General features: G+C 36.1%; 3 protein-coding genes and 1 pseudogene across 3 annotated transcripts; 1 reads left to right on the top strand and 3 right to left on the bottom strand.

The window, feature by feature from the left end:
* Positions 1–4,783: 4,783 nt before the first annotated feature.
* Positions 4,784–6,497, bottom strand: LOC106411527 (probable arabinose 5-phosphate isomerase). Its single transcript, XM_013852310.3, has 3 exons — positions 5,688–6,497; positions 5,184–5,407; positions 4,784–5,108 (listed from the first exon to the last, which is right to left on the bottom strand). Exons 1-3 carry the CDS (start codon positions 6,348–6,350, stop codon positions 4,952–4,954), a joined length of 1,044 nt encoding a protein of 347 aa, XP_013707764.2. The 5' UTR covers positions 6,351–6,497; the 3' UTR covers positions 4,784–4,951.
* Positions 6,498–7,191: 694 nt separating this feature from the next.
* On the bottom strand, positions 7,192–8,701 carry LOC106352873. The gene is made up of 2 exons (XM_013792514.3): positions 7,961–8,701; positions 7,192–7,517 (listed from the first exon to the last, which is right to left on the bottom strand). The coding sequence occupies exon 1, from the start codon at positions 8,536–8,538 to the stop codon at positions 7,966–7,968; it is 573 nt and encodes a 190-aa protein (XP_013647968.2). The 5' UTR covers positions 8,539–8,701; the 3' UTR covers positions 7,192–7,517; positions 7,961–7,965.
* Positions 8,702–12,943: 4,242 nt separating this feature from the next.
* LOC106410447 lies at positions 12,944–16,570 on the top strand (annotated as a pseudogene).
* Positions 16,516–19,571, bottom strand: LOC106410448 (DJ-1 protein homolog F). The gene is made up of 4 exons (XM_013850940.3): positions 19,220–19,571; positions 18,138–18,608; positions 17,112–17,477; positions 16,516–16,871 (listed from the first exon to the last, which is right to left on the bottom strand). The coding sequence occupies exons 1-4, from the start codon at positions 19,397–19,399 to the stop codon at positions 16,692–16,694; spliced, it is 1,197 nt and encodes a 398-aa protein (XP_013706394.2). The 5' UTR covers positions 19,400–19,571; the 3' UTR covers positions 16,516–16,691.
* Positions 19,572–24,992: the final 5,421 nt, after the last annotated feature.

Genomic DNA, 24,992 nt, shown 5'->3' with positions numbered 1-24,992 from the left:
GAATCCCTGAATCTTCCCATCGATCGGAGGAATGATCGCCTCAGCGTGAGCATGATCCTTCATGCCACCCTTCATTAACTCCATCTCCCTCTCGAAAACGTAGTCATCCGCCTGCGTCTTCCAAAGGCTCCCGACGGAGCCGCGACACTCACGGAAGTTGCCCAGCGAGTTGAAAGCGCCCTTAAGATTCCCGTACTCAACCTGGAATTGAGAAGCGCGAGTCTTCATCACCTCGACAATTTCCCTCTTGCCCTTCCGTTCCGCCCTACGAACATCCCTGGCATGATCACAAGCGAGTTGAGCGTCTCGCGCCAACATCTCATCTCGCATGCGAGCAAGATCCTTTTCCGCCTTCTCCGCTTTAAAGTGATAGATCATGGCCTCTCTATGGCTCGCCTCAATGGCCGATCCAAGCAAGTTCAGACCCTATAAAACCGATTGACACGTTATAAGCAAAAAATGATAATAACGATCGTCAAAATTCTTAAAGTTCATACCCCGTTAATGATACGAGATCCTTCCGCGACGACTTTTGGCCTCTCCGACTCGCTCGTGGCCGGAGGAGCATCAAAGCCCGACGGAAGACCAGCGAAGAAATCATCAAAGTCCGGAATAGGGACCTCGCTCGTACCGCTTCCATCGCCGAAAGCAAGGTTCGGATCCCATCCTGGAAGCATGCAATCATCCACCGAAAACTCCAGGTCACCGAGATCAATGTCTTTCCCCTTCGAAGAGTTCAGCCCCATCACAATCGTGGGAGCGGCGTTGGGACTTTGGTCTTCAGATTCAGAATCACTCCTTGTTTCTCCGCCCAAAGCAGGACTAGGATGCACAAACCTCAGCGCCTTTCGAACTCTCTTCGGCGTAAAGGAAGTCCAGAAAAAAAAGAACCATTCCTGAGCAGATCCCTCATCGCAATAATGTCCTCAAGAAACGGAGCAAGAGGGTTGATAAAGGGACGATCGTTCGGCAACCTCCGAAACAGTGGGATACAACTCTCCTCAACGGATGTTGCGTCTACACGAACGAAGAAGAAAAACTTCCTCCACGAGTTGAAGTTAGAAGTAAACCCCTTTACCACTGACATGAAGTTCCGAGGAACCAGCCTGTATGTGTCTGTGTCCCTGATGATCTGTAATCGAAGAATCGTTTCGAAGTGATCGACGGTGAGAGAGAGACCATGCTCGTAGCTCAGGACCAGAATTCCTATGAGGATTCAGTTGGCTTATCGCCACCCCGAAACGACCCAACACACGGACGATAATCTTGGGGATCGGGAACCACAAACGGTAGCGCACTACGAATGCCTCGTAACAAGTAAAGTAGCTCTCTGGGGGACTACAAGCGCATTCTCCTTGACAAGGAACCCTGAATTCCACCGCGTCCGAAATATGGTAGAACGACCGCATGACCTCGAGTACTCCTACTCGGTGCACCTGCCTCCACCGGGCGATGGTTCATGACTGGGAACGATTTTTCTTTGGGAGGCGTGATCGAACCGTAACACGCCACCCACCATGCCTCGTTCTTGGCTGGGTCTACCGAATGAGGAACGAATTCCATCTTCGGCACTCGAACCTCTTCAGAAACGTTCGCGGGCAAGGACCCTTTTTTCGAACTCCTCTTCTTACTCGACATCTCTTGTTTTTCTTTTTAATCAAGAAGGAAATGATAGAGAGAAAGAGAAAGAACTTTTCAAGAAAACCTCTCTATGAGAATGAGTAAGTGTGAAGATTGTGAAGAAATTACCTCCCTTCTTATAGGCATGAGAAATTACTATTTACTTGCGGATTTTTGGACACGAACTTCACCCAAATATACCAATCTCGTCCGAACTCGCCGTACCGCGCATTGGGATCTCGCTAGAAATCCACGCTCCCAACGAGCTGGGGGGCTAACTGTTGGGGTCGAAAACGGTTACGACAAAGTTAACGTCCAAATCCCCGAAGAAGAAAAACGTAAAAACCTTCTTCGATAAATACTTCTTCGAAATAGATTTTGTTTTACGAAAAGTTTTGCGGAGGAAACGCGAGTCATCGGACAAGAGCTCGAAAAGGGTCGCTACGCAGCAACCCGAACACGTGTTCCGTTTGGTCGTTGCATAGCAACCGAGCTCGAGCCAGAACGTCGATACGACATTAGTCCATGCGTTCTCGTCTACCCTTCGATGCTATCTCCCGAAGACTGTAGCGAACCCATTTCACGATTCCCCGCCACTCTAAGTTATCGATCAAACTTTACCGTAAAAACCGCGGAAAGTCATTATTTATCGAAAGAAGCTGTAATAAACGCTTCGAGTCGGAAGACGGCCCAAAGGGACCTAAGACATGACTCGAGGCCCAACTTACAATTTCTTAACCAATAGCCCGTAAGCCGCATGACGGTTTACGCTTGGTTCGCAAGGAAAGATAAATGTCAAGTTTCCGCGGATAAATACGAAATTTTGAAGATAATTACGAAGATCGGAAAAAATGGAATAACTCCATTTTTATGCTATGGCGGCTTAAGGGCAGAAGGGGAAAAGCGTAAACCGATCTTGGAGCCAGTATATAAGGTGTCCTAGGCGAGAGGCATGGAGGAGGACTTTTTCAAAGCAAACTTAGCACTTAGAGCGATTTTAGGCAATTTTCCGTTTTTGTTATTCGAGCTGCGACTCAATTAGGTTTTGCCGTCTTAGGGTTTTAAAACTAGGAATCTCGCCGACAGCTCTCGTAGCCCAGGCACTTACCTTGTTGTGAACGCTCAAACGCAGATTCAGAATAAGAACTATCTTGCTCTCTTTTTTTGATTTCTTATTTTATTACTGTTCTCGTTTCGTGTTCTGATTGCTTGGCGTGTGGTATTAGCAGATATCCGGGACCTCTGGGAAATTAGGGTTCTCCTACTTTCCATATTTAAACCGAAATCGACAGTGCGAATTTTGGTTCCCACAGTCCTCACCCTTCAAGATCACACCAGTAACTTAGGTGACCCGCTCTGATACCAATTGTTAGTGCAGTGAGGTCAGAGTAAAATGCAGAAATAAACAAGACACAAGTTTTTCTCTTTTTGAATTCACTAGAACAAGAAAGTCTTACACCAATCTTTTCTATTACAAGAATCCTTTAGGATTACCCCAATTCTAAGCTAAAACTCACCCTAGAGTCTAGACTTTTGTTTATCAGAATCACCCTGATCCCGAGCAAAACTCTCCCTGAGTCTAGGCTTCAATCTTCCAACACTCGGAAGTACTTCAACAACTACTTCAGCACCTAGCGCAGAGCAGCAACACCAAAGGCTTGATCACACAAGCACCAAACAATGATCTCTCGTTTTTTTCTTTTAGCAGAGACAACTCTCTTCATAGATGCACGTCTTCCATGTATACATAACCAGAATTTGCTCTCCAAGTTCTTCCGGAAGCAACTTAAGCAACTTTTAATGTAAATCTCTCAATTAATATATTGCTTCTTCTCTAAGCTTAACAAGCCCATACACATCACACAACACAAACTCCAACCATACCCATCTTCATGACACACGCATGTACCACCTCCTGTAATACTTCACGAACTGATACATAATATACATCTTCGTTAACAACGGCATAGAATTCTAAAATATTTGTATTATTTATTACTTGTATCTTTGTTAACTCTACATCTCTGGATTTTATCTTACTAGCAGCTCAAGTTATTCTTTATTCATATTTCTCCACTGATTGTTAAATGCAATAGGATCTGATTCTTTTGCATATCTGTATAAGTTTAGTTTTTGGATTTCTTAGAATCGGTTTTTGGTATTATTCATTGTAACAAATGAGGGTGGAGAGTTGATGGAAAGCAATTATGAAGAAATTTTGGTTTTTAGTGTTCATCGTCACCATTGAACAAAAGAAGATGTGATAGAAACAAATATCAAACAGTAACACTAAGCAAATGGTGTATACAGTGGTTGTCATTAGCTAGGAATGTATTGGTACGCAAGTTAAGCCATAAACAGTGACTGCATCCCCTAGACTATATTTGCGAAGGGATTTTGCCACATGTCATTTATACAATCAATTTCACAAAACAAATATGATATGATTATTAAAATTGATGACATGTCTTATATCTTAATATGACATGGACAATTGCATTTAATGTTCATTTATATTTTTGGTAAACTTTTTAAAATATGGTAATAACTCATATATTACATTTAATGTCAATTTATATTTTTAGAATATGGGAATAACTCATAAATCATTATTAAAATAAATATATTCAAATATGGCATTATAATTTTGAAATATAATATAATTATATATTTTTAAATTATACGATTTTATTACTAAAATTTTCAAAAATGAATACAATTTTTTTAGAAAATTATAAAAATTTAATTGTAAATCATTATTTTCTTATATATCTACAAATTTTATAAATATTGTTTAATTTTAATTTTTGGTAATTTGCAACTTTTACAAATTTATTTGATATATTTAATTAAAATAAATAGATTGAAAAATCTATCTAAGATTATAATTTCAAATATATACATGCATATTCTTAAATATAATTTTTATATTTAATTAGATCAAATTTATATTAAAATATTGATACGAAAAAAAAAATTATAATATTAATAAAATTTTATTTTAAAATATAATTTATATTTATCTGTTAAAAAATATTTTAAATTTTTTTTTACTACACATGGTGCAGGAAACAACTAGATGTCTTTGTTTCTTCAGCCATTTTTGTATAACCTGCAACCACAGGATGAGTACAAAGGAGAGCTTAAAGAGATGAGAGGACAATAATATAAGAAATTTTACGTAAACGTTTAAGAGAGTACATTACATGGGAGTGTACTAATAGGCACAATAAAATCATTCACTAGCTGTGAATATCAGCAAACAATACACCAACGTAAAAAGAATGAACTTATGTGTATAAAACTCTGGACATAAGAGGCAGCTTCGTATTCAGAGACCAGCTGAAACCAAACCATGCAATGTTACAATTCCAATCAAGGTATTCTCTTCATTGACCACCGGTAGAAACTGTACGGGCGATGGCGGTGACTCCATCTTCTTCATGGCTTCAACAGCCATTGTCTCCGGTCCAATCGTCCTCGGATTCCTGTTTTAAAACAATATGCGCAACGTAAGATCTCAACATACGTCAACGTTTATACGGTCTAACGCAGTCTCTAACCTGTTGCACATTTCTCCAACGCTGAGTTTGAAGATTGCTTCTCCACTTGCTTTAAGAGTCCTGCGAAGATCTCCATCTGTGAATGTACCGATCAAGCGATGATGTTCGTCAACCACAAGCAAACACCCACATCCTTTGCTGGTTAGCTCAACTAACTGATCCATTATCAAGTCTCCTTCTTTACAAACCGGAAGCTCTTCTTTCTTCTTCATAACATCCTTTACCTGCAAGAAATGGCCAATAATAGATTCACACCCAACTCTATAGGTTCTTAAGTAGTTCAAAGTTCTGTAATTGGTTAATTACTAAAATTTCGAAATATTTATAAAATATCTAAATTATCATAAACTATATTTAAAATTAATAGGTTTAATTTAGGGTATTTATTTCTGAGTATTTAATTTTAAAACCCGGTTTAGATCGGATTGGATTCGATTCCGGTTAAGTTACAAACCGCCCAGGCCTATTCTTAAGCTAATCATGTGAGCAATCTCGAGATCAAACCTTGAAAATCAAGCTCTTGCCGATCCTACCGGCAGGATGATTAGCTCCATACTCCTCCTTCGTTAGATTCCTAGCCGCCATGAGCGCAACCGCAATCGTATCCCCAAACACCATCTGGATCGCCGTAGACGTCACAGGAGCGAGATTAAACGGACACAACTCCCTCTGTAACGGCAAATGCACATTCATATCGCAAACTCCAGCGAGCGGATTCCCAGGAACGGAGGTAAGAGACACCAAGAAGGCTCCCCTAGCCTTAGCGCAGGGGACGAGACGGAGCAGCTCCTCGGTGGAGCCGGATTTGCTGAAGAGGACGAGAACGTCGCGGGAGGAGAGAGCGCCGATGTCGCCGTGAAGCGCGTCGAGAGGGGAGAGGAAAGAGGAGCGGAAGCTGAGGGAGATGAGGGTCTGGGAGATTTTGTTGGCGACGAAGGCGGATTTGCCGACGCCGGTGAAGAAGACGGTGCCGGAGGTGGAGAGGAGGATGCGGGAGAAGTCTAGGGTTTGGGGGAGGTCGAGGTGTTTGAAGAAGTGGTTTAGGAGATCTTGTTGGGATTTGAAGAGGGCGAGGAGGTTGTCTTTGGAGATTTCTTGGTGGTGGTGATGTTCGTTGCCGTGATTGGCGGAGGAGAAGTCGAGGTGTGACGGTGGTAGAGATCCCATTGCTGATCTGAGAAGGAGAGATCTCTGTTAGATTGATCTGAGAGAGATGTTTTGCTTTGAAGAGCAATCTTAAAAAAGCACAGGGTGCATTAATGGAGACGGTGGGGCAAAACGGTAAATTAATGACTCCTTGCATCTTTTCGTGGTGATGGATAGTGAGTTCTGAGGGGGCGTCGGTGATTGGATTTTTTTCTCCGGTGAAAATAGAATTTTATCAACGTGGATAGAATGAACTACAAGTAAAAACATTACTAATCGGTCCCTTACGGTGATTGGATTATTAGAGGTAAAAGTAGCATTTTACAACATGATTAGATATTTTTTGCTCAAAACAAAAATATTATGTCATTAATATTCAAATGAAACATGATGCAGTTTTTTTCATATAAGATGATGTCGATTATATGTTTACTATTTTTTGGGTTTAAATTCAATGTTGTTATATATTAGACCATCTCTAAACCACTTCTATTTTCATCTTTATATTTTTTCTCTAAAATAGAAAACTTTTACGATAGAGATGTACTATTTTCACCTTTAAATATAGAGGTAAAAAATAACATTTCTTTATATTTTCCTTTAAAATAAAAATTTATATTATAAAAATAGTTTGGAGATGCTCTTAATAGTTTTTCTTCCTTCTTTTTTCAACCAAAGTCTATTCTAACTAAGAAGAATCCAAACCAGCTAGCCTGAGTAGTTTTACTTTTTGCTAAGAAAGAAATTGCCAATCCTAAAAATGCATGTTAAGCTGTTAGAAATAGAAAGATTGAAAACTAGAATTCATTTTCCTCAGATTTCTCTGGTCTTCCTCCTGTTTTTAGTGCATATTTAGAGACAATTCGTGAAACAGAAATTTAGAATAAACAACATGTGCTAGATAGAATTATAGGTACATAAACAAAGTTTTGAAATACAAGTGTTGTAAGTGAGAAAAGTAACATAAGTGTTATGGTGTCAGGCCTTGTCTATGATAGTATCACTCTCCTAAACAACATCTTCTACAAATCTACTGAATCTTGGGTGGTCTTTGATAAATGATCAAAAGAGCTGAGAAACTAAAAGTCACTGTTTAAAATCCTCCTTGAGAGTGGAATGTTAACACGGAAATAGAGGTAGTTTCGATCTCCATCATCGAGTAACTAAACATCAACTCATCAAGCTCATCTGCATAAATACATTATCAAAATTCTAGTAACAGCTTTTCAAAAAAAAAAAAAAAACAGAACAGACATGAGAAAACAAATGGGTAGAAAAGAGAGATGGATTCCAAGATATCTATAACCTTTTTAGAGGCAATCACACAAATCCAAGAAAGGAATAAAACCGTCAAGGACAAACAAGTAAGATTTATATTGAACAACTTCTCTTTGGTCAAACGAAGTGAACACTAGAGTCCTCATGTTCAGACACATTGTGGGTTCGAATCAAGAGGTCCAAAGACACAATCTTGATAAGGCAAAAAGACAAAACCATCAGAAGAATCACGTTTCGAATCTAAGACAATCTTAAAGATAGTTGCGTTGAGGTAAACCTAAGAACCCTAAGGTTACGATCATAAGTAAACTAAAGCGAGAGCAGAGAGCCAGCCAGAGAATGATAAAACATACTATCATCATCCAGAGGTGCCGGGTCGGTTCCCGCTAGACCTTGGTCGACCCAAGTATTCTGGATCGGATCGAATATACCCGCCCGATTTGGGTCGCCCGGTGTGTCCATACTCGGAATACCCCTGCCACGGCTGTTGCTGTTCCTGGTGAGGCAATCCCGGAATCGAAGAAGAAGCGAGTCCAGGTTTCTCGACTTTCCGAACAAACCCTGGCCTAAGATGCGGAGGGACAAACCGGTCAGGCTTCGGGGAAACGGACAACGGAGCCGGAGCAGCTACGGTTTTATCCGGTTCCGAGGTCCGAGCAGGAAACGAAAGCGAGGAACCAGGTCCGGTGTGACCTAAGGGACGGAGAGAGATCTGATTCGGATCTGGATCAGAGATGGGTTGATCCGGAGTCTTCGGAGGAGGCGTAGTGACGGAAGATTTGAGGGGCTTGGGGGAAGGTTTGGTGAGGACGAGCATGCGGCCATTGGAACGAGCAACCGAGGAATAAGAAGCAGGGGAGGAAGAAGATGGATCCTTTTGGAGGATGTGGCTGTAGTTAATGGTAGTGTGTTTGTTGTTGGGTCTTGCCATTCTACCTTCTTCTCTGTTTAGATTTAAAAAAGTTTCTCTTTTTAGATTCTAGAATTACAAAGGAAGACGAAGAAACGAATCTATGTTCTGTTTTTCGTTCTCTTTTGTCTACCTCCGCCCGTTACTTTATCTGTCTTTTCGGATTTTAAATAAAAGATTTAAGATTATAATTGTACTTTAATGATTGCGAAGGAGGAGAAAGATAAAAGGGAGACGCAAGTGATGGTCATCATTATTAGGCACATGACACGTTTCCATTTTTCAGATCAAATATACTTTTTTTTTTTTTTTGTAACACTTTCAGATAAAATATACTGATGTTTAAAATTTGATGTGATCTACATTGTGAATGGATCAACGGATGATAGATACTTTGTTATCGTGTTCAAAAAAAAAAAACTTTGTTATTACGTGTCATTAAGCTAGAAACATTCAATATGTATTTCAAACATGTAACAGAAACTAGAATACTATCATACATCCAACCAGATCAATAAATTAAGATCCAGAGTTTCTGATACCGTATAAAACAGGGACAGTTTCTACAAAAATCCTAAGAGCATTCACAACCATTAGAACCTTATTAAGTATCTAAAACCTAAATTGTTAATATTTTATTGCAATTAATTTTTTTTGTTTTAAAAAAATTGAGTCAGTATAAAAATGACATGTCTGGATTTTTTATAAGGTTCTTAAAACATAAGAGTTTTTTTTTATCGACTTTCATTCATTTAAAGCCCATTGGGCAAAGATACAATTGGGTCGAGATATTACAATAGAAGAAAAATATTACATTAAGCTCAATAGAAATAAGCGGTTAATGAAGAGTCACGCATCCACGTGTTGCTGCTATAGTCTCCACCGTAGCACGTGTCTTCTCCCGAACCTATGCTGAACCGGCAATCTTGGCCGTCGGGGAACTTGCTCCCCCAGGATATTCAACTGCATCTTCTATCTCCATCTTCTATTCACCGAAACATCGATCTATGCTTCACGAAAGAAACTGCGATGCTCCAAACTTTGATACCAATTGAACAAACCTCTTCCACTTTACACCGCTGCCGATAGATCGAGAATCTTTCTTCCTTGGTTATTAATCACTGGTACTACTCAAGTAGATCCAAAGTGAACTTTTGTTGGAGCGCTCACATTAGAACGCCAAACTTAGCTAAGCCCCCTTTGACTCAACTTAAATTAGTACATCACCTTCATCATCACTTCCAATTAGAAAGCTTGACCCATGAACCGAGATTATCAGTAGATAATCAGGCCAAGACTGATTTCTTTCAGAAGAGACTCTGAACTTTAACCTCAAAAGAAGAAAATCAAACATCGACAAGTCAGGATTTAGGATAAACTCACGAAAGAGATGATGAAAGTTTAATCCGTTTTTACAAAAAACAAAACTTTATTAATCGATTTAAAACAGAGAAATAAATTGATAGAAACTCAGCTCTGTTTGAATCGAAAGCACAACAAAAGATGAACACTCGCCATGCGAAGATGAAAATCCAACTTATGCGGAAGGAGAAGTCGATCAGTAGATCGAATATAACACATCTAGACAAACAAAAAATAAAAGGGATCGATGATGGATGACGACGAAAGTTGCCGCCGACCACCGAACGCAAAGTTTACTTAAGCTGTCTCTAGAGAGAAGGTAGAGAAAGTTCTAGAGAGAGAATTTAAATTCCTACTATATATGTAAAAGTAAACTTTTATCTTAGGTTCTTAAAACATAAGAGTTAGGACTTTTTCTGACACTCTTCCTATTTTTATTTATATTTTAATTATTTTAAATTTTGAAAATTTATGTTAAAACCCCCAACAACCTTGTGCTCTAAAACCTTCACCATACCAGTACCACTATTACGTACCTTCCATCACTGCGAGAGAGACAGTGTTAAAACAACACGCAGCTTGATCACCATTTAGTACTACATACATATACATAAATATAGTTTGACTTATTCTTGGGTTCACCTCCTAGGGTGAACCTCTAGGTTTACCAACCAATAGGATTGTGTTATTTTATATTCGACATCTTTTAAAAAAGAAATAAAATATTGTCAAATTATATTATCTTTATAAAATTAAAAGGTAAAAAGAAATAAATAAAAAATAGTAGTAATTACAAAAAAAAATATTTTTAACGTCGTCAGCAAGACATTAAACCCTAAATCCTAATCCCTAAACCCTAAATCCTAAACTCTAAACCCTTGGGTAAACTCTAAATTCTAGAATAAATCTTAAACTCTAAATCAAAATCACTAAACACTAAACACACTCAAGGGTTTAGGGTTTATGATTTAGGGTTTAGGGTTTAGAGTTTTAGTGTTTAGTGTTTTTATTTAGAGTTTAGGATTTATCTAAGGGTTTAGGGTTTACCCAAGGATTTAGGGTTTACCCAAGGATTTATGGTTCACCCAAGGGTTTAGAGTTTAGGATCTAAGGTTTAGGGATTAAGATTTAGGGTTTAGAGGGCGTTATTGGTTTATATATTTTAATGGATTTTAAAATACAAATGAAATCTAGTGTTATTGGTTCTATGATTTTAGAATCCATATTCAAATTCATTGTTATTGGTTCTATGATTTTAAAATAGATTTTAAAATCAGGTGTTATTCAATAATAATGATTTGTTTAAAGATTTGATTTAAAAATGGATTTGAATGGATTTATGAATGATTTTAAGTTAAAAATACAAAGGAGCAAATGTTGAGTTGAGTGTTGATATTTCGATAGATTTGTATTATTGATGTTCTCGGTATCTTTTTTGCCCCAAGTCATACGTGTTGAACATGTTCCTCTAACAATTATAAACAAGCACTATTTAACAAATATATGAGATGCTTGCTACGTGAGTTAAAAAATATATATATATGTTAAAACGAAAAACACATAAAAGAGAAAATTTGACATAAACACGTTTTGACTTAAAACCACTATGTTCAGTTCAATATACATTTCTTTTTTTTTTTTTTGCTTGATCCCGTTTGAAAGTTTTCTATTTAAAAATTTTCCAATTATCCAATTTGTACAATTTAATATTTTCCACTTTCTATTGTATGTGTCCATCATAATTTATATATAATCTCTATTACATATTAAGAAAAATTACACAAGTACAAACACTTAAAACTCCAAACCAAAAGCATGGTAAAACACATTCTGTAGTTTTTAAAAAAAAATATATATATATATATATTTTGTTACAAATCTGAACTTATTGAAAATCCATTTGACTGATTTATAATAATCCACTTATTTTGATTTTGAAATCTGTATATTTGATTCTGAAATTTGTTTGTTTGATTTTAAAATCAATGGATTTATCAAAATTTCTAAATCCAAAATGTATTTCTAAATTTACTAAACTACTAGAACCAATAACCCCCACTTAGTGTTTTGCTGACGACGTTAAAAACATATTTTTTTAATTCTTTTTTTCTGTAACGACTTTTTTTTTACTTTTTTATATTAAAAACATAATATAACTTTGACAATATTTTTTTTCCTTTTTTAAAAGATATCAAATTTGAAATAATGAAATCCTATTGATTGGTGAACCTAGATGTTCAGAATAACTCATATAGTTTTGTTAGACCATGTATAATGGACTAGTTGAAACATTTATTCGACTGTTGAATACTTATAATAATAGTGTTGAAAAAAAAGAGTACGTAGATTAATTGTAGTTAAATAGATTCGACTAGTTGAAAACATGAATGTGAGATCCACCTAAAAGATATCAATTAAATTCAATCATAATTCATCAATTCCTGAGATTTTATATCTTTTCTCCGACAAACTTCGACTGGTGACTATTTTGGAAACAAGAGGAACGAATAGGAAAGGAACATAGAGGAATGAAATTGTAGGAATGAAAGGAAATAGTTGTTCCATCTCAAATTTAACAGGGAACAATTTTGTTTTTTATTTCTCTACAAAAAAAAAGAATGGTAGAGAATGAGAAGGAAAAATTATTCCTCGTGAATGGTGATTTTTTTCAGGAATATTAAGGAATGGATAATTCCTCTTTGTTCCTCGGTCACCATTTAGAATTTATTTATAGCGAAAGTTGAATATCCAAATATAAATTTGGAGTTAATCATATAGGTGGGTAAATACCATCGCAATAAAAAAATCCATCTAATGGCTCTGGTTTAGCAAGTATATGAGCAACATAATTGTATATACTACCTAAAGAAAAAGAAGTAGATCTAAACTTTTGCGACCAATAATGTATGGCTGTTTGGCTGTTTAGCAGGTAATATTAACAACATCATTGCTTAAAGCATTAAACCTTGAAGAAACGTATACCAATCTTTGTGAATCCTTCCAAAAATAATAAGGTTCGACAAAAAATGTTGTTGCTTGACATGACAAAAAATAATGCTGGTTGAAAAGAAGAGGGAAAAATAAGGTTTGACGACAAAATGCATCTTTTTTTAGGTTACACTTTACCAAATACAAATTTCAAAATACAAAATAAATTCACAAAATCTTTCGCATTCTTCTCGACGTTAGTTATCTAAAAAACACACAAAAAAGATGAGAGGCAAAGCCACCGGAAAGAGAAAAGCGACTGACATTTTCGGGGGAGCACCTTCGCTACAACAACCATCAGTAGAACACCATCGCCACCTCGTAAATTCAAGAGACTCCGACGCCAGTTTCGCGAGCAGCCGTCCATCATCAGTCGGCCTAAGCCGAGATCCATACTCCGACAGATCTCAAGCAATCCGATCAATCAACACCTTCCTCGCTTCACACAACTTCCCGATCTCACTCCGCGCCAGCCCCGTCCCTCCCGTCAAAGACATCTCCGAAACCCTAAAATTCCTCCTCTCCACCGTCGATTTCCCCTGCGACGCTCTCAAATGGGACGAGGACGTCGTCTTCTTCCTCAAATCGCTGAACTGCCCGCCCTCTCAAGCTCACTAAATCAACCCTCCGCGCTCCGAACTCGCCTCACAACTGGCCTAACGTCCTCGCCGTTGCTAACTGGTTGGTTCAGTACGCTCGTTACCGTCAACATCTATCGTCGAGTCCCGCCTCGGCGGATGCTAACTCCATGCAATGCTTCGGGTTCCAAAGCTTCCGCCACTTCATCCGCAACGAGGACGACATGGTTACCGATCTTGATTCCGATTTCTTCGGGAAGTTAGAAGGTGAGAAGGCTAGTATAGCCGAAACGATCGTTAACTGTGAGAAGGTGTCCGGCGAGTTAGAGGCGAAACTCGATGCCCTGAGGAAAGGCCCCTCGAAGAAAGAGGCTCTTGAGAGAGTCAAAGCTGATTTCGAGAAAGATTTTAACAAGTTTTGTACGATGGTTACGGAGCGTAGTGAGAGGACTCGTGGGATGGAGAAGGTTTTGGAGGAGAAAGAGAGGGAGGTGATAGCCAAGGGGGAAGAGACGGGGAGGATCTCTGAGGAGAACAAGGAGTTGAAGAAGAGTGTGGAGGAACAGAGTTTTAATGTGAGAGATGTGGAGAGGATGAAACGAGAGTTGTTAGCTGTGGAGAGAGATGTTTCTGAGGCCGAGGCTGCTAGAGATGGTTGGGAGCAGAAAGCTTGGGAGCTTAACTCGAAGATTAGTTATCAGTTTCATCAGATTCAGACGCTAACTATTGATTGTAACCAAGCTATGAGGAGATTGAAGGTGGATGTTCAGTTCGCTGTGAATGAGAGAGGGGTGGAGCCTGGAGAGGTGATGGGTGTGGACTATAAAGCTGTAGTGAAGCCGGCTCTTTGTTCGTTGTGTGATGGGATTAAAGAAGGGTCGATGAAGAAGGTGGAGGAGCTTGTTACATTACAAGAACACGCATCTGAAATGGCTGCCAAGATCGAATCAAGAAAGAGACTTCTCGGGTCGATTCAGCTGCAGATCACTGAAGTGGAAGATAAGATGAGGATAGTGAAGAAGGAAGCTCAGGAGTTGGCTGCAAAATGCGACTTGGAGGCGAAAACAATGGCGGGGGGCTTGAAAACTGAGGAGATGAATCTCGAAGATGTGGAGAAAGAAGCTGCGGAGATGTTGAAAGCTTCGGAGGTTAGATTGGAAGAAGAGGCGAAGCAGAGTGAAGCGGAGGTTCAAGCTACTGCTGCAAAGCTCTTTGCGCTTATTGATTCGATATCGAAACATAAAGAGTATATGGATTCGAAGATCTCGGAGGTGAAAACTCGTGTTGAGGATACTGCCATTACTGTTTCGGAGATATATAAAGCACCTTGGTGGTAGCCTAGAGAGTAGATGTGGCAATTAACTGAGCCAAGAGCCCAAGAGATTGTTGAGTAGTATGCATATTTATGGTGAGAAACGTTGTTGCTTGTGTAGTTGTGTTTCAAATAGTCGTAGCTGCAATCACATGTAATTTTTTAGGCATAGGTTTGATTTGGATTTTTTTTTCGGGGTTGAGGTTTCTGGAGACATAAGTGGAAGTCCTATGGTTCGGTTTGGATCTTTATTGGTTTGGTTCAGATAAGTATGAGCTTAGATTATTGCAACTCAATAATTGCTAGTGCATTCCGGTATTGAATTGCTACACACTTTCCATTCTATTATGTATATACTCATGGATGAAATGTTACTTAGAAAGCAAAGATTTCATGAGATTGACTAGAAAAATGGTGACTTCGTTCGTTGATTAACTTCTAACCCTTCCAAGTATGTCACTCAGACTTTGAGCCAAAGTGACGATCTGATAAGTATTGAGTTTAGATGAGAATAATCGTTTTGCAACTCCACAATTGCTAGTGCATTCTCTATGGATGAACTGTTTTTCAGATTGTGGATAATGGATGGGGTTGTTTTTTACTGTTCTAGGCTCCGTTGTTGCACAAACCTCACCCGTTTGCTTCATTTAGATTTGATCCCTCAACAAGCATTCAAAAGAAACCAAATGCTCCAGCCAGGCAAACTACCAGTGTTTCATCACGAGATGATTCTGATGACGATGATCTTGATGGAGACACAGAAACGTGCTGATAATGGAGATCTTACTGACGTGAAGCGTGCTAGGAGGTATCCTCGAATCTTTCTGATAATTGTTTATTTTGGATCTCCAAGTTGATATATATTTAGATACTTCAAGGTTTGTGGATGAGGGTTTCTACTCTCTTTGAGAATAGAGTCTTAGAAGGGGAGTGCTTCTGTCAGTTTTGGACATCCGGAAGTCAGGTGTCCTGATTCTGTATTTGGTAATTGGTTAGGATGCTCTCAAACCGAGAATCTGCTAGGTGTTCTAGGAGAAGAAAGCAAGAACAAATGAGTGAATTTGATACACAGGTTCTCGTCTTTCTAATTGTTGCTCATATACGTTTACATTTCTCTATTTGCTTTCTTGGCCACTGATTAATGGGGAATGTTTTTACATTTCGTAGGTAGGCCAATAAAGAGTTGAGCATTCAACTTTACTTGGTGGTCTTAGTGACATGAACCATTGTGATGCAGCTACTGTCGACAACAGAATTCTAAGAGCTGATATCGAAACTTTGAGAACAAAAGTACATATCATTGTTTTAAAGATTATACAACACTCAAGACTATTATCCTATCTAATTTATTGCACTGATAAAAACAACCTGTGCAGGTTAAGATGGCAGAAGAAACGGTGAAAAGAGTGACAAGAGTGAACCCTTCGCGTTGGACAAGAACAAACATGGACATACCATTGAAACGGGCAATCCCAAGTACTGCTGATGCAGGTTTGGGACCATATCAGAGAGTAGATAAACCGGATTTCTTGCCCGAACAGTTGAACCGTGAAAGCATACAGAATCAGATTGATACTAATCCAAATATATTTGAAACCCTGCCTCATTGGCGTCACAAGCATTAACCACAACATTGAGTCAGTCACTTATTGGTTTTGTGATTTTCTTGGGGTAGCTCTTTTATCTTTGCCTTTTTAATTCCTTGTAAATATTAGTTACTGTGCCACTCTACTACGGTGTTATTGTAAGACTTGCTCATCCACATTAATATTCCTAAACATATTCGAATGCAAATATACATATCATCATTATATATTGGGTGTACAATTATTTTTAAAAATACGTTTATTATTTGTTTGCCGGTGAATTCGCTTATAACATCACCTAGATGTTAAAATGAGATTCATTGTGCGTTTAAAACCTCCACTTCTACATTAGAATACAACAGAGAGACCAAGTGCAGTCGACAATGCATGCACAAAGGCTGGCAGATCAGAAGTTGTTGCGGCTGTGACCAGCTTATCGTCCGTCACGCACTGCTCTGATTCCAAGATTTGCCCGCCAGCAACCTTCACAGCCACCTTTGTCCCATAGCCACTTGCACATCTCTTCTTCTGCAAAATAAATAAATAATTAATTGACACAATTATGGAATTTGCGAGCGGTCTTGAGATTTCTGAGACTAAATTTTTTTTAAATTCCTTTTGTAATTTTGAAGCCACGAAACACATAATCAGCTCTTTAAAATTTGAGTGAAGATGAATATTTCATCCGGCTATGTCCGGAGTTGCGAGCAATATAAATTGGAGTGTGCTATACGAAGGCGGTGCCATATATAAACGATATTTTGTTACCTTAAGAGCGCCGGTAGCGGCAAGTAGCCAGTTTCCCATTCCAATGGCAGCAACAAACTTGCCCTTCTCGACAAACTTCTTGATTAATCCGACGGCTTTGTCGTTCATCACCAAGAGCTCCGGCGACCTTCCTCCCGGAACCACAATGCAGTCATAATCATCCACAGAGACATCTTCCCAGGCGACAGTCACATAGAAGTTGTGGCTGGACTTCTCGGTAGGAAGTTGCCTTCCCTCCTCGAGGTCGTGAACGATGGTAGCACATTTATCACCTTTCTTCTTGTTAGGTGACACTGCGTCCACTTTACATCCCAGAGCTTGAAACGCTTTAAATGGTACGTTGATACTGTAATCTTCAACACAATCCTAATTTACATCAAAAAGAAGATATGAATGAGAAAATCAATGATTTAGTGCCACTGATAGTATCATATAATTTCAACGTGAGTTTCTAAATCAAATTTACGTGTGAATATATACACAAAATATTTCTCTATGATTATAAATATCTGAAAATAATAAATAATTATATATTTATGTTATTAACATCTTTTTAAGTTTTATGTTTGTTACCAAAGGCGTGATAGTTTAGTAGGTATACTTTTATTACATGTTGTAACTTGTAAGGTAAAAATTTTGTTTCAAATTAAATAAGTGTTGTTTTATGATTTTATTGCAATTTTTCATTAATTTATCTCTTTCATACCGACTTATTTTTTTTAAACAATAAATGCAAAATATTTTAATAGTTGTAAAGGCAAACTGAACTTTTAGCATTTTTTTTTTAATTTGTAATGAAAAAAAAAACTAAAAGTACATCTGATTTGAAATGGATAAAGTATAATTTATTGACTACTGACTTTCCGAGTTTTTTAACTTGTAATTATATATCTCAAGAAATTTGTTTATTTCATCAATTTTTATATTCCCATTCCATATTGTGCAAAAACAGGGTCAACTTTGAGATTCCAACAAAAATAACAGGGTCAACTTCGTTCCATAGTCATATGATAAGAAGAAGCTTACCCCAATCAAGAATAGCAAAGAAGGCTGAGTCTCCCTGGAGCAAGTAATCTTAGAGCCAATTGATTCTAACAAAACCCTGAGAGTGTTTCCAAGCGTTGGCCACCCCAAAGTTGAAATAAATTTTCCGTCCATGACACAATCGGTAATGTCGAAAACGGTTTGGACACCGGACTGTTGCCACCACGAGCCGCCTGAGAGCTCGATAAAAGGCTTCATGCTTTCGAACGCCGTGCACTTCATTCCACGGGCGAGTATACCCGCCGCCGCCAACAGCAGCTGGCTGTGGCAGCTCGTGAGAATAATCTTCCCAAGCTCAGCAAATCGAGCCACCATGCTGACGCATTTCTCGTCAGTGCTCAAAAGTTCCGTGAAACGACCACCGGGAATGATGATGGCGTCGTATTGCTCCGGGATGAGTTCATGGAAGTTTGCGTTCAGTGTTAGATGATCGACCACCAACTCGGAGTATATCTGTAATAAGATGGAAAAATGTGTCTTTAAAATACAAGTTTTTACACACCGATCAAAAAATTATACATTTTCATTTTATCTCGTTTAGTATAAAAACATCATTATTTATATTTAACTTGACCAATTAAAAATCATATTTCATGATATTAACGGCCACAAATAGCATTATATTGTATTTTCGCATAGAAATTTAAAAACGTCATTTAATCTGAAACAAAAATACATATAAATTCTAAGACATCAAATGAAATGAAAAATAAATGATGTGAGATATAAGGTTGAATGCACATTTAGAGTAGGATCACCCTACACTATCGCAGTTACATGAACATTTAATTATAAAAACAATATATTCACCTGTATTAATGGGTAAGAGTACAATTAACGAAAAATCGAAAAATAATTATATAACCTGTGAAATACCAGTACATTTAATCATTTAACCTCTACCTTGTTTTATTTAACCTATACTTCGATTATTAATTGTAAATGTAATTATTTGGGGGGAGGGGGGTAAAGAATATATCGAGTGGCAAAAACAAGATGAAGAGAAAGTGAAAGATTATAACAGAATGTTCAAAAAAAAGTGAAAGATTATAACAGAAACATGCCTCAAGGCCGAGGAGATCGTGAGCCGCCATGACGCACTTGTCGCCGGTTTTGCGACCAGGAGAAACGCAGTGGACGCTAACACTAAACGCTTGGAGGAAGTAGAGAGGTACTATGGTCTCATATGCTTCCATGAACTCTCCGCATAACATCAAAACTGACTTCTGAGCCATTGATCCCATAATGATCGATCTCTTACGACAAGCACAAACACACAACTAATTATATATATAAATATAAGTTCCAATAATCACAATGTATTCTTTTTTATCCAAAAAAAACAGAAAAATATACAATATATGTAAGTGGAAACGTGGCTCCATTTGGAGCATTTATTATTTATCCATCTTTTGTACAATGACCCATAACCAGAGGTGTGGATCAAATATCCGGATTTTGGAGGTATTCACAATTTGTTTCATGTCTTTGAATAATTAATTATCTGATTTGATTCGATCCATATACACATGAATATTATGTGTTCCAGATATCCATTTTTTTAGACTTTTAACTGAATATCCAATTCGATCGGTACAAATAAAATAAAATAAAAAATCTAAAATATTATAAATATTATTAATATTAATAATAATATTTTATTAAAAAAATAAAATTTAATTAAATTTTAAATTTTAATAGCTAATACAATAAATTTAATAAATAAAATTATTTTAATATAATATTTATATGTAATATATAATTATTAATATATATATACGCATATAACGGATTGGATCGAATATCCGTTCCTAAAGTTATTAGTATTTGCATTTTTCTTTGTTTCTTGCGGGTCTTACATAGTAGTATTTTTTTTGCTTCCTAAAATTACGGATATACGAATTTTTTTTGGTTCAAATCAAAACGAATAATGAATTGAATCAGAATTTATGAACATTTTAAACCCAGTTCGGCGCATAATTGATTATGAAGTAAATTTGTCTATTATGGATTATTTTAGGACATGGTAAAATAGGTGTAAGTAGATCATTAAAAAAAGATAACCTAAGTGTTTTACATATCATAATGTCATAATGAGTGAAGCATTCAATTCGTTCTAATTATATAACTATATTCGAATTTGCAGTATTATTATTAATGAGTACTAATATTTTGTTATAAATAATACTCCATATGTTTCTAAAAAAATGCATGTTTTAGATTTTTCACAAATATTAAGAAAAATTTAATATTTAACTATCAATGCATTAATTTTCAAAATTATAACAATTTCCATAAATTTAAACCAATGGCAATTCAATAAACTCAAAATTGTCAATTAACCTTTCTTAAAGTTTACAATTCATTATTAAAAATACATAAAAAATCTAGAACGTTGATCTTTTAGAAACTAGGTCTTGATTGGTATACATTATCCAATCAACAATTGTTAGAAAATCATTTAAAGAAGCATTTACTAAATGCTAATGCTCTCCAAATGCTCTCTGACCAATGCTCTCATAAGAAGTTTTTAGAGGAGCATTTGCATTTAAAATTTATAAAATTAAAGAAAATATATAATTAATTCATTTATTTTATTTAATAATATCATAAAATTATTTTTATATCTAGAAAATAAAATTTTTATTTCTAAAATTAATTTACAATAAAAAAATATTTTTAAAAAATAGTATTTCACATTTAAAATATAATTTAATTTATATAATTTAATTTATTTTAAGTGTGAAATATTATATTTAAAAATAGATATTTTAATTATAAAACTTATTTTAAAATAATATTTTTCGATATAAGCATAATTTTAAAATTATTAAATAAAATAAATTAATTATATATATTTTTAATTTTATATGTTAATATATTTATATATATATTAGAAATATATTCATTAAAAATAAATATATTATATATTATATACTAATTTTTATAATAATTTTAAATAACATACTCATACTGCTCTACCAATCATCTTATTAAACAGTTTAGCAAAAGCATACAGCTCATGCAGCATACTGCTTCTATAGCATACTTATACTGCTAATGCTAATGCTCTACCAATCAAGGCTAAGTAAAAAACTGCTAAAACATGTATTATTTAGAAACAGAGGAAGTATTTCACTATAATAACAAACAATCAACTAAATTAGAATATTACTTCCAATGAAAGTATTACATATATTATACCCTTTTAATATTATTTTTATAGTACACATATCATTATATAAGATTCATTTTCCATTTATATTACACTTACATATATTAAACTAAATATTGATGGAGTTCTTAAATTCTGAGATACATATATATGCAATTGTTTCTCGTTTGAGAAATTGTTGTATGCATATCTCAAGATTTTGAGAACCCCATCAATATATAATTTTATTGTTTTTGAATTTTTTTCTCCTACTAAAGATGGAATTGCTCTTGTTACATTATAGGGAAATAATGAAATGAAACAGATTAGCTGGATTTTAACTTGGTGGCAGTATATATTACACTGCAACAAATTGTTTTCTTTTTCTCAAAAAAATGTTTTTTTACCCTTTCGCTCCAGAAATAAACTAGTTTTCAAAATCCAATGCAATAATTAAGAGCTCAAGGTTTCAATAAACACGTGATGATTGCAGCTTTCATAGTCACCTACCTACCTGGCTACCTCACCTACCTGTACACCAAATAAACAAGGGAAAAAGCCAAATTTAAAAGGCAGGCACAAGAACAAACGACTTCTTATTTTCGTCAACCGTGAGCCCATGTCATGGTTCGAGCAGCATTGGCTCTGGGCATGTGCCCAGGGTGAACATGCACAAGGTCCATAATCTTTTAGACATTTAGTTTAGGTTTAAGGGGTCTTCTATTATTTTGTGTCAATATATGAAAATACATATAAAACAAAGGTCAAATACATATGAAACAAGGGTACATTTTAATATTTTGAATATGGTCCATTACAATTTTGAGCCGAGCCTGGGTTTGAGTGTCATGTTCCACGTTTCTTTTTCATCAAGAAATCATGTATCATAAATCCTAAATCTAATGCTCGTTCTTTCTTTTTTTACTCATGTGATGTGTCTCCGATTTGTTCTCTCGATGCGCCACTGCCTCAAACCGAGACCATAAGGCAAAACTCTAGGCTTATTTGGTGATCAAGTGATCTCGTTCTTTTTTTTTGATCCACTTGGTTCTCCACTTTTGGTTAAGGTGAGGATTATTTCGTAACATCCTGTGCTAATGTGGCTAGTTTAGTGTATTTATGAATCGAGTCTTATTGATGTTTTGTGTGTTATTATTTATTATTTATTAACTGGGTATAGGAATTTCAAAGATTGATTCTTGCTTGTATTGAATGATGTGTTATGTAAATATATATGTATAAATGTTAGTTCGATATGAGATTGTGGAGTACAAATATGATTGTACTTGCAAAGATGTTTGTACTGGTTGCTCGTTTGTGGAGATTGCGGAGTACAAAGACGTTATACTTGTCGCCTGGTTATAGAGATTGTGGGTTACATGGATAGAATCATGTACTAGCGGCGTCCATAGAGTTACATAAGCATATTCTTATGAAGAGAATGCATGGTGCAGATGCTAGCTATGTATTATATGCGCATTGTTTGTTTTGTGGAGTGTATAAACGCCATGTTTGTTCATGTTAGGGTTGGACTCCCATGGTCAAAATTCTATATTTGCGTAGTATCTCATACTTCACTGAATGATCCCATGTTACTCACCCTTCCTTTCCCCCTTTTATATGGGCATTGACAAGTAGTTGGATATCTGTACAATTTGATGTTTTTGAATGATAACAGTTTTATTTTGGTTTTCTACTCGACTTCACGATTCAAATTATTTTTTATTAAATTTTATATCATTTTCTTTTGGATTTATTATATTAAATTTTTGGTAATTTAGTCGGTTTTATTATTTGGTTTAATTTGATATTTTACCATAAGTAGTAACCCGTTCTCAAGAGAGGACGAGACGAGTGTTACACTCATACTATCTGATCACACAAATGGATACATTTGAATTTGGTAGGTTTCAAACCCGAAGTTCTTATCATATTTTCAAACCCGTTGTACCAATCGACCACGCTTGTGTGGTTATGTATAATGTTTGGTTGTTAACTAATGCGACTTACCATTTTGTCTTTCACTACTCAACGGTAATTTGTGACCCTTTAAAGCGTCGTCGCAGCCTTGATCATATTATATTTTCATAGCTTTGCTTCACATTAAAGATGGCTATAGGTGGTTCAAAAAACAGCTATAGAATCTTTTGAAATGCATGAGACTACCTTCAATGAGATAGTTGAATTTTAGATTCAACAGTTTATGGCATGCAATGAGACAGTTGAATGGAAATAAATGGTTATGTGGAATACATTCGTTTGAATAAATTCAATCAGTTGAATTTCAAAAAAGTGGGGACACAGAGACACATGGCGAAAAGTGAATGGATATAAAGTTGAGCGAGTTAAATCCACGCCACCATTCGACAAAAAACACACACACATTTATCTTCTTTAAATCTGTTCCTATATTTTTATTGGTCGACCAAATTTTTTTGAGATTCTGATCTCCTCCAATTATTAAAAGTGAATTATTTTATAGTAATCGTTTTTTATATATAAAAAATTATCTTAAAGTTTATGATTTTTTATGATCTATAAATAGAAACTAATCTCACTTAATTTGGATACATAAAATAAACGTCAATTTTCACTATAGTTTTTGTATTAGCTTTCAGTTAAAAAAATTATGTTTAAACTCTTTTTTTGGTTAATGGATCACAATAATAATCCATTTGACACTCAAAATTCGTCTAAATTTTCTTTTAAATCCAAATCCCAACAACTATCATTTTCAAAATCAATCTTCAAACACACTCCAAAATATACCAAATTATTGTTTTGCACCAAATTTCCTTATATCATCATCTGTTCCAAAATATTCTCCATATTATGGATCGATGATGCCAAATTTATCTCAAATATCTCATTTTTGTTCTACTTCAGTGGGTAATGAAATTGTTCCAAATATTGGATCAACATAATTGCCCGATTTTTTTACACAAATTGGTTTTGGTGGCATGAGCAGTGTAAATGAAGCCACTCAAAGTGAGAATGTAGAGGATTCAACTCATGCTCGCCGAAAAAGCCCAAAATGGACTACCGATCAAAATTTGGTGCTACCCAGTGGGTGGATTAAGTATGGAACATACAATGTTTTTGGAAGAAACCAAAAAAGTGAAGCATATTGGGATAAAATTGATGAGTACTTAACGAGCATTGCTCATTTAATCCTCCGCGAGATGGAGCTTCGTGCAGAAACCATTACAATTATATGAACAAAAAGTTGAACAAATGGGTTGGCGCATACGATAATGCTAAGCGTATTCCGCAAAGTGGATGGTCGGAGAATGATGTCTTGGCAAAAGCACATGAAATATATTCAAGAGGTAAGAATGAACATTTTAATTTAATGTCAGAATGGCTTGCTGTCCGTGATCAACCACGTTATGGTAGTCAGGTAGGAAGAAATAGTGGCTCAAGTAGTGGATCTAAGAGATCCCGTGAGAATGATGCAAGTGACTCTAACTCTGTCGGATCTAGTGTTCGTCCAATGGGGAGGGACGCAGCCAAAAAAGGTAAAAAGAAAAAAACGTCGGTGTAACTTTGGAGATGGTCAACGAAGAGTGGAATGAATTCAAACAATTTAAAGAACAGGAATTGAAACGATTGAAAAAAATAGCCAAGAGATAAGAGGAGGCAAACCAATTGATGAAAGAAAAGACTCAAGCTAAGAAGATGAA

Source organism: Brassica napus, chromosome C6 (genome assembly GCF_020379485.1).
Source record: "Brassica napus cultivar Da-Ae chromosome C6, Da-Ae, whole genome shotgun sequence".
In the NCBI taxonomy this organism is placed as follows: Eukaryota; Viridiplantae; Streptophyta; class Magnoliopsida; order Brassicales; family Brassicaceae; genus Brassica; species Brassica napus.
This window is presented reverse-complemented; position numbering and strand designations above follow the sequence as displayed.

What these genes read in the sequence shown, in the direction of transcription:
- LOC106411527 (XM_013852310.3), bottom strand. Translation starts at nt 6,350, where the DNA reads ATGGGATCTCTACCACCGTCACACCTCGACTTCTCCTCCGCCAATCAC. An exon ending in GCAAGAGCTTGATTTTCAAG is followed by an intron (nt 5,408 to 5,687) that starts GTTTGATCTCGA and finishes CATTTCTTGCAG; the next exon opens with GTAAAGGATGTTATGAAGAA. An exon ending in GTTGGAGAAATGTGCAACAG is followed by an intron (nt 5,109 to 5,183) that starts GTTAGAGACTGC and finishes GTTTTAAAACAG; the next exon opens with GAATCCGAGGACGATTGGAC.
- LOC106352873 (XM_013792514.3), bottom strand. Translation starts at nt 8,538, where the DNA reads ATGGCAAGACCCAACAACAAACACACTACCATTAACTACAGCCACATC.
- LOC106410448 (XM_013850940.3), bottom strand. Translation starts at nt 19,399, where the DNA reads ATGGGATCAATGGCTCAGAAGTCAGTTTTGATGTTATGCGGAGAGTTC. An exon ending in CTTTGCTATTCTTGATTGGG is followed by an intron (nt 17,478 to 18,137) that starts GTAAGCTTCTTC and finishes GATGTAAATTAG; the next exon opens with GATTGTGTTGAAGATTACAG. An exon ending in CCGCTACCGGCGCTCTTAAG is followed by an intron (nt 16,872 to 17,111) that starts GTAACAAAATAT and finishes TTTATTTTGCAG; the next exon opens with AAGAAGAGATGTGCAAGTGG.